This window comes from Podarcis vaucheri (genome assembly GCF_965113315.1).
Source record: "Podarcis vaucheri genome assembly, chromosome: 2".
Classification (NCBI taxonomy): Eukaryota; Metazoa; Chordata; class Lepidosauria; order Squamata; family Lacertidae; genus Podarcis; species Podarcis vaucheri.
In genome coordinates this window covers 18,929,098-18,942,118 of record NC_138760.1, presented here as the reverse complement: position 1 = coordinate 18,942,118, position 13,021 = coordinate 18,929,098, and the positions used below count along the sequence as shown (strand labels likewise).

The 13,021-nt window shown below is 50.2% G+C and overlaps 1 protein-coding gene and 1 long non-coding RNA gene across 2 annotated transcripts in view; one reads left to right on the top strand and one right to left on the bottom strand.

The window, feature by feature from the left end:
- LOC309526688 overlaps positions 1–13,021 on the bottom strand; it is a 76,424-nt gene that overhangs the window by 12,447 nt on the left and 50,956 nt on the right. The gene's annotated exons all lie outside the window — the stretch shown is intronic.
- Positions 1–13,021, top strand: part of TAMALIN (trafficking regulator and scaffold protein tamalin) — a 40,957-nt gene that overhangs the window by 25,359 nt on the left and 2,577 nt on the right. The window contains exons 3-7 of the mRNA XM_082212752.1: positions 3,052–3,106; positions 5,433–5,535; positions 8,463–8,556; positions 8,679–8,745; positions 11,528–11,594. Coding sequence (XP_082068878.1) covers positions 3,052–3,106; positions 5,433–5,535; positions 8,463–8,556; positions 8,679–8,745; positions 11,528–11,594 — 386 coding nt within the window. The remainder of the gene's footprint in view (positions 1–3,051; positions 3,107–5,432; positions 5,536–8,462; positions 8,557–8,678; positions 8,746–11,527; positions 11,595–13,021) is intronic.

Below are 13,021 nucleotides of genomic sequence, written 5' to 3'. Positions count from 1 at the left end.
CCTTGCCAACAAAGGTCCGTATAGTTAAAGCTATGGTTTTCCCAGTAGTGATGTACGGAAGTGAAAGCTGGACCATAAAGAAGGCTGATCACCAAAGAATGGATGCTTTTGAATTATGGTGCTGGAGGAGACTCTTGAGAGTCCCATGGACTGCAAGAAGATCAAACCTCTCCATTCTGAAGGAAATCAGCCCTGAGTGCTCACTGGAAGGACAGATCCTGAAGCTGAGGCTCCAATACTTTGGCCACCTCATTAGAAGAGAAGACTCCCTGGAAAAGACCCTGATGTTGGGAAAGATAGAGGGCACAAGGAGAAGGGGATGACAGAGGACGAGATGGTTGGACAGTGTTCTGGAAGCTACCAGCATGAGTTTGACCAAACTGCGGGAGGCGGTGGAAGACAGGAGTGCCTGGCGTGCTCTGGTCCAGGGGGTCACGAAGAGTCAGACACGACTAAATAACTAAACAACAAGAAAAGCCTCGGAAAAAAGGGATCAGCAGACTCATCTGTCCCAGGGACAGTCTACGGGATATCTAACAATCCGGGATAGCAGCAGGAAATGGTGCTGGAATAAGGGAATTTCCTGTAAAAAAAGGGAAGGCTGACATATATGGAAGGGGGGCGGACAGGAGCCGTGGCTCCTGAGAGGACGAGATGTACAGCTTTGCCAGCACCCCAGCAAAGCGGCATAGCTTCCCCCCCTTCCCCCAACGGCTCAGGGTACTTGGGAGTCGTGGGGGCGTAGAGGCGTAGGAAAGGGGGCAGATTACCCCAGGTGTCATTGCTGAGAGGGGGGGCATTCGGTGCCCGCCCGCGACTCCCAAGCCTACCCCAAGCTGTCGATGTGTGTGGGGAGTGACAGAAAATGTTTTCGCACCGGGTACCACCTGGGCTTGCTATGCCTCTGCATGGAACAGCAGCTTTTACACAAGAGGGAGAATGTTGGTTCACAGAAGGTAACTTGCTCAGGCACATGCAGAAGTGTAAAGAAACACCTTCCAGTGTGTTTATTTCTGGGGCTGATTGAGTGCTGATTTAATTTGTTAATGAGGGGGAAAGAAAATTTGAGTGATCAGGTGTAGGCTGACTGGGTCCAGCTGCCTTGGAATAGGCTGAATCCGTCTCGTTAAACCATCTTGTCAGGAGCAGGAAGACTCTTTTGTCTGTCGCACACCTGAGCAAGTCGACGAGGCGGCACGTTGTGTGAAACGAGTGCGTGCAACAAATAGGCTGCCTTTCTGTGTCTGCACATCGTTCAGGAATCCGGGAGCAGCCCAAAGGCCCCATCTTCCTTCCCTTTAAGCCACAGCTAAAATTGTTTTCAAGTTGAGGACATCTGGTAATCGTCAACCCCTTTCACTTGATCCACAGATCATGGAAGTCAAATACCCTTCTTGGCAGCGTTTTCCAAACTTGGGTCTCCAGCTGTTTTCGGACTACCGTTCCCATCATCCCTGACCACTGGTCTTGCTAGCTAGGGATGATGGGAGTTGTAGTCCAAAAACAGCTGGAGGCCCAAGATTGGGAAACGCTGCTTCTTGGTATCACTTGCGAAAGTGTCCTAGCCCCTTCAGTCGAACATCACAGGGCAGTTTACAACATAAATGTGAATAATTTTCTCAATTTGGCTCACCAATGGGAAGTCAGCCCAAATGTTATTATTTAATTAGGAGTGTATTGTATTTGGCAACTTTTCTGCTGGACCTTGAAAAGGATTGCACAACTTTGACATCTTTTAAAATCTTTATTCGTGCAGTTTAATAAATATTGCCAGTGACTCTCGCTCAGAACATATTCTGTTAATAGATGTTCAGTTGTACCACGGTTCACGAACGGAATCCATTCCATAAGTCCATTCGACTTCCGAAAATGGTCGAAAACCAAGGTGTGGCTTCCAATTCGTTGCAGGAGCTTCCTGCAGCCAATCAGAACCCACGTGGGATGTTCAGGTTCCAAAGAACGTTCGCAAACCGGAACACTCACTTCCGGGTTTGTGGTGTTTGGGAGCCAAAACGTTCGACTCGCAAGGCGTTCGTCAACCAAGGTATGACCGTATTCTCCTGTTACTCTACTCTTGTGTTGAACCTCTGTAAGCCAAAAATACCCATGATTTGAAATGTCAAGTTACTTTTTGTTTTTTAAATCATAACCAAATAGTAAATGAGAAACTCCTAGATGGGCACAAAAATTCAGAACGGCTGCAGCTTTGGGAACTAACAATACTCATGGGGACCCAGAAGTGTGGCTCCTGCAAAAACTCATACAGCACCATTTTTCAATGAGTTGCATGGAATTAAAATTCAGTAAGCAGTTCCTCAAACTCTGGAGAGCCACACATTCTCCACCCCTGGTTTACCTGTTCAGTAGGTATCCCAATTTGCCATTACTGTTTGGTTCACCTGCCCCTTCTGTACTTAGGTTTCTGTTTTGATTCCTGTGTCTACATCCACCCACAGTCAGCTTTGCCCACTCTGAGCCGCTGCCTGGATTTGTCAAAGCTGGATTATACAGAAGCCCACTCCCATCCTGTTTGTTTTGTCGGCTTAAAACTGGGGGGAGGGAGGGAGTGTAAGGCATCAGAAGATGTCCTAGTGCAAGGCAAAAACTTGGACCAGCTGCTTGACCATAGATCAGGATTTCCCAAACTTGGATCTCCAGCTGTTGTTGGACTACAACTCCTATCATCCCTAGCCAGTGAGATCAGAGGCCAAGGACGATGGGATTTGTCGTCCAAAAACAGATGGAGACCCAAGTTTGGTAAACCATGCTGTGTAGAGTATTGGGGGTTTTTTTGTTTTGTTTTCCCCCTCCCACCGGCCCCTATTTTGAAGGCTCTCGGAAGAATCTCTTTGGAGAGCAATTGGTGAGCCTGCAAGCAAAGGAAGCTTCTGTAACTTAGCCGGGGGGGGGGGTGTTGTTTGGGGACGAAGTGTGCTCAGCACATGCAGGCAGGCAAATGAAGACAAATCGCACACAGCTATGGAAAAGATGGTCTCTTGGCGTCCCCTGGGAAATCTCAGCAATTGACCCCTTTCCTCTTGTTCATTCCAGGAAGGTGATCACACTGGAGAAGGAAGAGGCTCAAGCCTTTGGCTTTGAGATTCAGGTGAGTTCAGAGGGAATCCCTCTTAACCCAGTGAGTCCAGAATTCAACAAGGGTTCAGGTGTGTTGTGGGTTGCAATACATGAGCTTTGAGTACCTTTTTTTTAAAAAAAGATATTTCTGGATCTGACGTTTTTTAAGCTGTTGAATCTCAAGGAGCAAAAGGGCAATTTCCAACTTTAAACTCAGTAATTAGGTTTGGGGGGGGCGTCTTTGAATCGGGCTACTCAGGCATTTCATCATGCTCTCAATTTCCAAAATCCATCTCTTCCTACTTGGGAAATAGTAGTACCAATTTTGGGGAGGGGTGGGAGCAGCGTTCAAAATTCACCAGGTGCCAGGCTATCACTTGGTCGCAAGTGAAGATGCCCAGGAGCCAACATGGGGCCTGATGTCTCCAACATCTGGAGGTGCACGCCTGATGAGGAGCCTTGGATCTGGACCGTTTACACACACTAACAACACATCCTGTAGAATTCTGATTTTTTTATTTGCACCATCAGAACGGATTTAAGGAACCAAAAGGGCAATTGAAAAATACAACTTTCAGTTCTCTTAGTTCAATAAAGGTTCTTGAGGGGGTGGGGAAATACAACTTTCTAGCTGCCTGGCACCCAAATGGCAACTAAGGTAAAGGGACCCCTGAGCATTAGGTCCAGTCGTGACCGACTCTGGGGTTGCAGCGCTCATCTCCCTTTACTGGCCAAGGGAGCCGGCGTACAGCTTCCGGGTCATGTGGCCAGCATGACTAAGCCGCTTCTGGCGAACCAGAGCAGCCCACAGAAACGCCATTTACCTTCCTGCCAGAGCTGTACCTTTTTATCTACTTGCCCTTTGACGTGCTTTCGAACGGCTAGGTTGGCAGGAGCAGGGACCGAGCAACGGGAGCTCACCCCGTCACGGGGATTTGAACCACCAACTTTCTGATCGGCAAGTCCTAGGCTCTGTGGTTTAACCCACAGCGCCACCCGCGTCCCTAGAAGGGCAACTGGGCATTCCTTATATATCTGAGTTTCTAACGCTGGCAAGGGGAGGTTTTGTCTTATAGTTTGCAGTGTGTTCGTATATCCTGGAGCTGCTAGGAGGCAATTGTTCTTTGTTTGTATTTATCGACCTTGCCAGATAGCTCTCAAACTACAGTGGAACTTTGTGTGTGTGTGTGTAACATCTTTATTGAAATTTCAAAAATACATAACTATATGTGCACTAAACGTGGTGAGACACAAACCAAAAAGAAAAACAAAAAAAGAGAAACAGAACCCGTGCAGGAGGGGGAACAAAGGGGGGGAGGGGGGAACCAAAATCTGTATATTTTGCAAGGTTATTGTACTTCACCAGTTCTTAACCTATTACAGTATATTTGTAAAAGTGGGTTCTAAATATCAATGAATTTGTCCATGGCAAGTCTGCGTTTATATGCAAGTTGTTCATATGTTGCGAATTTGTCTTAAGTCTTCAATCCAATCATAGAAGGGAGCCGCATTTTTATTTTCCGAATTCATCAGGATGGGTGTTTTTGCTCTGGTAAGGGCACGGAGAGTCCATTCGTATTGTCCTTTTGTAAGGTTCCATGTGCTGGGTATATAATTCAAGAGGATATTTTCCTCTGTAAATGTAAGGTTGTTCCGTACAGTTCTGTTGATGGTTTCAGTTACCCTCTGCCAAAAATGTTTCAATATACGACAATGAAAAAAATTGGACGCACCCAACCATAGGAGGCACCTTGTTTTAGAGGGGGAGAACGAGGGGGAAAAAATTCTCCCCCTCTCTGCTCAGCGCCCCTTCAGCAAAGCGGCAGGAGAAACGGAGCCCCTTCCATTTCTCCTCCCACTTGGCTGAAGGGGCGCTGCGCAGCTCGCCCTCTCTGCTGAAGCCAGGGGAGTCTTGCTCTCCCGGCTTCAGCAAAAGGAACCTGAAGCCTGCGGAGTGCAGCGGGAACTTGCGTTGCACTCTGAAGGCTTCAGGCGGCTATCCCTGAAGCTTGGAGAGCAAGAGGGGTCGGTGCACACTGACCCCTTTCGCTCTCCAGGCTTCAGCGAAAGCAATGTGAAGCCTCCGGAGCGCAGAAGGAGCGCTCCCTCTGCGCTTCGGAGGCTTTGCGTTGCTATTGCTGAAGCCAAGGAGCCTGCATTCGCTCCATAACACACACATTTCCCCTTAATTTTTAGAGAGGAAAAAGTGCATCCTATAGAGCGAAAAATACGGTACGTTTTAGAGAAGCATTATCCCTATTGCATCTCTAACAGTGGAACTTGCACATTATTTGGGTGACTGCGGTCTGACCTCATTTAAAAAACCAACCAACTCTTGTTTCCTCTGCTCCTTTCAGACCTACGGGCTCCACCACCAGAACACAAAACGGGTGGAGATGTTCACCTTCGTATGCCGTGTGCATGATGATAGCCCTGCACAGGTAGCTGGCCTGAAACCAGGTAAGAGATGTCACGCTTTAGCATCTTGAACCTAATGGACTACTTGTGAGTTTTCACCCTTGTAAAACTCGCTTGCTTTCAAACAGGGTGGGCTGGAGAAACTAAGCAAATACTGATCAAAACCCTTATCCGTGTGGTGTTTGATCAAAAGTCAGTGTGTCTAGGTCAGGGGTGGGCAACCTAAGGCCCGGGGGCCGGATGCAGCCCAATCGCCTTCTCAATCCGGCCCGTGGACGGTCTGGGAATCAGCGTGTTTTTACATGAGTCAGGGAAGTTTTTAATATTTAATGCTGCACTGTTTTTAACACTTGATTGGGAGCCGCCCAGAGTGGCTGGGGAAACTCAGCCAGATGGGCGGGGTATAAATAATAAATTAGTAGTAGTAGTACAGTGGTGCCTCGCAAGACGAAAATAATCCATTCTGTGATTCTCTTCATCTAGCGGTTTTTTCGTCTTGCGAAGCAAGCCCATTGACGGATTAGCGGATTAGCGCTACTAGCGGCTTTTAGTTGTTTATCTGCTGATCGGATCAGCTGATAAGCGGCTTAGTGGCTTAGAAAAGGGGGGGAGGGGAAAAAAACCAGCAGGAACTCGCAAGACATTGTCGTCTTGCGAAGCGAGCCCATAGGAGATTCCTTTTGCGAAGCACCTCCAAAACAGAAAACCCTTTCGTCTAGCGGGTTTTCCGTCTTGCGAGGCATTCGTCTTGCGGGGCACCACTGTAGTAGTAGTAGTAGAATGAGTCCTTTTGCTTAAAATGCATCTCTGGGTTATTTGTGGGGCATAGGAATTTGCTCATATTTTTTTCCCAAAATATAGTCCGGCCCCCCACATGGTCTGAGGGACGGTGGACCGGCCCCCTGCTGAAAAAGGTTGCTGACCCCTGATCTAGGTAGCTTCTGGGGAAATAAATAGAAGGCAAGAAACCTGGCGTCCACTAGAAATCTCAATGCATATTCCATAGCTCCTTTATGTGGGGTGGGGCATGTTTTCCCCCCTCCCCCAAATTTCAGAAGTTTTTGCAGTTCTAGATACGCTGCAGAAGTCCTAATGCAGCATTCCCCAAACTTGGGTCTCCAGCTGTTTTTGGACCACAGTTCTCATCATCCCTGAGCACTGTTCCTGCTAGCTAGGGATGATGGGAGTTGTAGTCCAAAAACAGCTGGGAGACCCACGTTTGGGGAACGCTGGCTGGTGGGTCAAGGGCTGTGCCTGGTTTCAGGTTCTGGAGGGCCCTTGTGATTTGCCTTTTCTCCCCACGCTCTGCATTTCTGTCGAAGGCGCGCCGATTCGCTTCTTGCAGGGGCAGGTTCAAAGCCGTCGGCAGCTCCATAAGACAGGGCAATGCATGTGACTTTCCCCTCTACAATGAGCCCAGCTGCTCTTCTCCCCGGAGAGCTGATGTTGTCTTCGCAGGGTCACGTTGGCAGCAGGTGGAGTGGCAAGCTCAGGTGTTTCGCAGGGCTGAGCTGTGCTAGCATTGCTCCCTCTCCTTCGTTCCCGTTACTCCAAGGGCGTCTTTTACTCTTCTCTCTGCACTGCAGATGATTTTACATAGATCCAGGGTTCTGTGTGTGTACGACCTTCCACAAAAGTGCTGCTGAATGCGATAGGTTAAAGGTAAAGGGACCCCTGGCCATTAGGTCCAGTCGTGGCCGACTCTGGGGTTGCGGCTCTCATCTCGCTTTATTGGCCCGAGGGAGACGGCATACAGCTTCCGGGTCATGTGGCCAGCATGACTAAGCTGCCTCTGGCGAACCCCAGCAGCACACAGAAACACCATTTACATTCCCGCTGGAGTGGTACCTATTTATCTACTTGCACTTTGACGTGCTTTCAAACTGCTAGGTTGGCAGGAGCAGGGACCAAGCAATGGGAGCAGCTACCAAATCAAGAATCTGTCCTCCAATTTTTATTATTATTTTATTTTTAGAAGGTGGCATTTCTGTAGCCCTGAAGATGGTAGCATGATGTGTGAAAGTACCGTATTTTTCCGTGTTAAAGAGGTTTTTTAAAATTAAACTATCATATTAAAATGTGGGGCTCGTCTTATACACGGATAGTGCGTCTGAGGGACGTGTTATATGTTCCTTCCGGGACCCGGAGACCCTCCGCGGCGATTGGGTGTGTTATTGGTGGCTGTGGCAAGGGCTGGGCTTGATTGGCTGTTGGTGCGGCAACTGGGCAGGCGAGGTGACAGCGGATTGGTGGCGTTTGCGATGACACGTGCGAGTGGCAGTGTAGGTCACGCGGGCGAGCAAGCGATTTTCCGCAATCCCCCCTAAAAAAAATATCTCAGCAACTCTGGGCATTTCCCATTTTCTAAATTTTTACTCCCTGAAAATAGGGGGCGTCTTATACGCCGAAAAATACAGTATGTGGGCAGCGCCTGGTGAAATCTGAAATTGCAGCATCTCCCCCATTGTCTTGGCTTAGGCATCTCTGCTCTTTAACAGGGCTCCTTGGCCCATGACTTAGTAGAGCAGAACAAATTAAGCAAGAGAAGCAATGGGGCCCATTTGCATAACTTCTACAGGTCACAAGCTTCTGTTTACATCACCGAGTTTCCTGCCTTGGTGCACAATCACAGCAGTAACCAACGGGGTGATCGCTAGATGCTATTGGACTACAGCTCCCATCATCTTTGATTGTTGGCCATGCAGGCTACAGCTGATGGGATTTATAATCACAGAGTTCCAATGGACTCCTGTGAGTCGTCCATCCCTCTGCAATGCAGGAATCTCAACACGTGGTCCCCCATCCGGTTTGTAACCAGCCCAGACCCTGCTTAGCTTTGCAAAAAGTGCTAGCAGTTAGCACGTACAGCCCAGCCCAGATCCTCTAATGCCAAAGGGAGCTAGGGGTTTCTTCTTCCCTTTGCAGGCTTTGAAAATGACAGCGGCCTCTCTGGCTTTTTGTTAACGCAGGGGATACGATCACAGGCGTGAACGGGCTCAATGTGGAGGGGATCCGACACCGTGAGATTGTGGAGATCATCAAAGCGTCTGGGAACGTGCTCAGGTGAGTGTGTGGGAGATTATTTGGGGGGAAGGGCCAGCCTACCCAGAAGGCATTGCCTGTCCACAGGGGTGGAGAAACTGTCCCTAACCAGCCACCACTAATCAGATTCTTGTCCTGTCCAGGTTAGAGACCTTGTACGGCACTTCCATCCGCAGGGCAGAGCTGGAAGCCCGTTTGCAGTACCTCAAGGTGAGTGACGTGTGCTGGTCCCGGGGGGTTACCGTGCGGCGTGGTCCGAGGTCGAGGGTGCGCTATGGAGGCTGTCCGTCAAAGCTGAAACTGGGTCCAAGGCAGGGAGTCGGGTGAGGTCAGGAGCTCCGGCAGAAGAGCAGGACAGGGTTCAGGCAGGAACAGGCTACCAACAACATTGCTCCCGCAACTTGGGACTGGGGCTGGCTGGCTTTTATCTGCCCCGAGGCATAGGGCAGCCCTGGTCCACAGGTGACTCGCCTCTCCTGGCCTGCAGACGAGCACTCCTCCTGCAGGAACTTAGTTCCCTCCACCTCTCTGCCCTGAACCTCTGCAGCTCAGGAGAGGCTGGAGGGTCACCGGACCCAGAGGCAACCTCAGCTTCCCCTGATGGGGCTGAGAGTGGAGCTCCTGCAGGCAATGGGTCCTCCATCACCTCAGGAGCCAGAGCAGACTCAGCAGGTGCCTGCACCCGAGGATCCAGCACAGGTGAGGGCCCTTCAGACTCAAGGCCCTGCCCCGGCTCAGCCGGCCCTGGAGGCGGGGACTCCTGTGCAGGCTGGAGTTCCTCATGTTCAGCCTCTGAATCAAGATTCCCAGGCCATCACATGACGTTTCCGTGAAGAACACACAGCAAAACAAACGAAGAAGTGTCAGAACTGGAGATGAGCTTGTTTTTATTGAAATAAGTCAGTCAATGCAAACACCTGGCTTGTACAACACAATACAAAACAAAATACAGTGGTGCCTCGCAAGACGAAATTAATTCGTTCCGCAAGTTTTTTCTTCTTGCGAGTTTTTCGTCTTGCGAAGCACAGTTTCCCATAGGAATGCATTGAAAATCAATCAATGCGTTCCTATGGAAACTGCCTTCAGACCAGGTCCGGGGACAGTCTGTCCCCCGACCTCTTCTGAAGGCTGGGGGGGGGGGAGAAGGGCTTTTCTTCCCACCGCCAGCCTTCAGAACGCTGTTCTGAAGGCTGGCGGTGGGAAGAAAAGCCCTTCTCCCCACCTCCCGCCCCGCAAGCTCCGGGGACAGGAGCGCTTTGCTGCCGACCGCCAGCATTTTAAAAGCCCACGCTGTCCCAGGGTGATTTTAAAATGCTGGGGGTCAGCAGCGAAGGCTTCGCTGCTGCCCGCCAGCATTTTAAGATCGCCCGGGACAGCGGAGAAGTCTCTGCTGTCCCAGGAAGGCAGGCGGGGGGGGGGGAGCAAAGACTTTTGCCCCCCGCCGGCCTTCAGAAGAGGTCTAGGACCTCTTCTGAAGGCCGGTGGTGGGCAAAAGTCTTTGCTCCCGACCGCCAGCATTTTAAAAGAGGTCCCCGGAGATTTCCCTATGGGCTTTCTTCTTGCGAAGCAAGCCCATAGGGAAATTCGTCTTGCGGAACGACTCAAAAACGGAAAACTCTTTCGTCTTGCGAGTTTTTCATTTTGCGAGGCGTTTGTCTTGTGAGGCACCACTGTAGTGAAAATACAGGGAGTGCATGCAGCTGAATGGTTGGACTAGGATAAAGTTTGCAACTTTTTAGAGAAACGTAGTACAGCGGTACCTCAGGTTACAAAGGCTTCAGGTTACAGACTCCGCTAACCTGGAAGTAGTACCTCAGGATAAGAACTTTACCTCAGGATGATAACAGAAATAGTGTGGCGGCAGTAGGAGGCCCCATTAGCTAAAGTGGTACCTCAGGTTAAGAACGGTTTCAGGTTAAGAACGGATCTCTGGAACGAATTAAGTTCGTAACCAGAGGTACCACTGTACTCATCTTAGTCTCTTTTAAGGCAACAGGAAAACTGTTCCCTTGTTGGCTCACATTTTGGTTTCCTAGTAAGGGGTTGGCTGCTGTCACCTGGCAAGGTGGGCTACATCTTTCCTCCTGTTGTTCACCCCAGGAGGAAAGACAGAGCCCACCCTCTGGGTGTAGGCATTTTAAATAAAAGCACACATTCTACTCATGTAAAAACACGTTGATTCCCAGACCGTCCGTGGGTCAGATTTAGAAGGCGATTGGGCTGGATCCGGCCCCCGGGCCTTAGTTTGCCTACCCATGCGAGTCTAGCTTCTTTCTCCCTCAGCATGCTGGAGGGAATTGGCAACCCTGGTGGTTTTCCTAGCGATATACTGCCTAGAGAAACCACCATCACGGTCTGCCCCTCCTTACCGGTCCCGGGCGATATATCACCCAGGCCTAACATAGCAGGGAGCTGTAGTTTGGTACTGAGAGGGACCCTGATGGCTTTTCCTTTTAACAGCAGCCAGCGGGACCTCTTACATACAATGCAGGGCCAGTGTGGTACCCGGCTGCGAATTAGTATTTTCCAGTGTCTTCTCAAAAAAAAGGGTTGCTGGGCCTTTGTGGCTGGATAGATGGATACAGCTATGCCTTCCTCGTCGCCAGTGTGGTGTAGTGGTTAAGAGCGGTAGTCTCGTTATCTGGGGAACCGGGTTCGTGTCTCCGCTCCTCCACATGCAGCTGCTGGGTGACCTTGGGCCAGTCATACTTCTTTGAAGTCTCTCAGCCCCACTCACCTCACAGAGTGTTTGTTGTGGGGGAGGAAGGGAAAGGAGAATGTTAGCCGCTTTGAGACTCCTTAAAGGGAGTGAAAGGCGGGATATCAAATCCAAACTCTTCTTCTTCTTCTCAAAGTGGGGGTGAAGCTCTATAGCCTACGTATACCTGCAAATTAAATGTGCAAGAATCAGACCTGGAGAACCACTTTTAGACAAGATTAATCAAACAGATTTTGAAACACAAATGAATGCTGGCCTCTCTCTCCATTGCAGCAAACGCTCTATGAAAAATGGGGGGAGTATCGGTCGTTGATGGTGCAGGAGCAGCGCTTGGTTCGTGGTGAGTGACAAAGATACATTTGTGTAAACATCACCTGGGCCAGTCTCCTCTGTTCTGGTACCCTCCAGATGTCGTGCTACAACACTCTGGACCGTTGGTGATGCTGGCTGCGGCTGAGGGGAGTCCCAACAGCACCTGAAAGGTGCCAGGTCAAGGCTGATCTAAACCAGGGTTTCCCAATCTTGGGTCTCTAGCTGTTTTTGGACTACAGATCCCATCATCCCGAGCTACCAGGGCCAGTGGTCAGGGATGATGGGAACAGTAGTCCAAAAGCAGCTGGAGACCCAAGATTGGGAAACCCTGAGCTAAACCATTTCACAACTGCAAGGACGAGAAATGGCTGTTTTGAGGGCACAAAAAAATGTGTGCACCGACCCCTTTTGCCCTCCAGGCTTCAGCAAAAGCAACGCAAAGTCTGCGGAGCGTGGAGAGAGTGCTCCCTCTGCGCTTAGGAGGCTTCGTGTTGCTATCGCTGAAGCCAAGGAGCCTGCATTCGCTCCATAGGACGCACACACATTTCCCCTTCATTTTTGGAGGGGGAAAAGTGCGTCCTATAGAGCGAAAAATACGGTACTTCTTTCTCCCATGTTCTCGTTAGTGGCTTTTGAATGGACTGGGCTTTGAAAAAGTTCTTTGACTGTGATGCACATCTGTCATGGATGCTTCAACTGAGACTCCTGCATTGCCGTAGTCCCTTCCAACTCTGTGATCTGCCCTAACTGTGTCTGGAGGCGGTTGGAGGATGGGTGGCGGCTAACAGATTGAGCTTGAATCCTGACAAGGCAGAAGTACTCTTTTGGGGGGGGGGACAGGAAGTGGGCAGGTGTGGAGAACTCTCTGGTCCTGAATGGGGTAACTGTGCCCCTGAAGGACCAGGTGCGTAGCCTGGGAGTCAATTTGGACTCACAGCTGTCCATGGAGGCACAGGTTAATTCTATGTCCAGGGCAGCTGTTTACCAGCTCCATCTGGTACGCAGACCAAGACCCTATCTGCCCAGAGACTCTCTCCCCAGAGTGGTGCATGCTCTAGTTATCTCTTGCTTGGACTACTGCAACACGCTCTACGTGGGGCTACCTTTAAAGGTGACCCAGAAACTACAACTAATCCAGAATGCGGCAGCTAGACTGGTGACTGGGAGCGGCCGCCGAGACCACATAACACCGGTCCTGAAAGACCTACATTGGCTCCCAGTCCATTTCCAAGCACAATTCAAAGTGTTGGTGCTGACTTTAAAGCCCTAAACGGCCTCGGCCCAGTATACTTAAGGAGCGTCTCCAACCCCATCGTTCTGCCCGGACACTGAGGTCCAGCACCAAGGGCCTTCTGGTGGTTCCCTCGCTGCAAGAAGCCAAGTTACAGGGAACCAGGCAGAGGGCCTTCTCAGTAGTGGCACCCACCCTGTGGAATGCCCTCCCATCAGATGTCA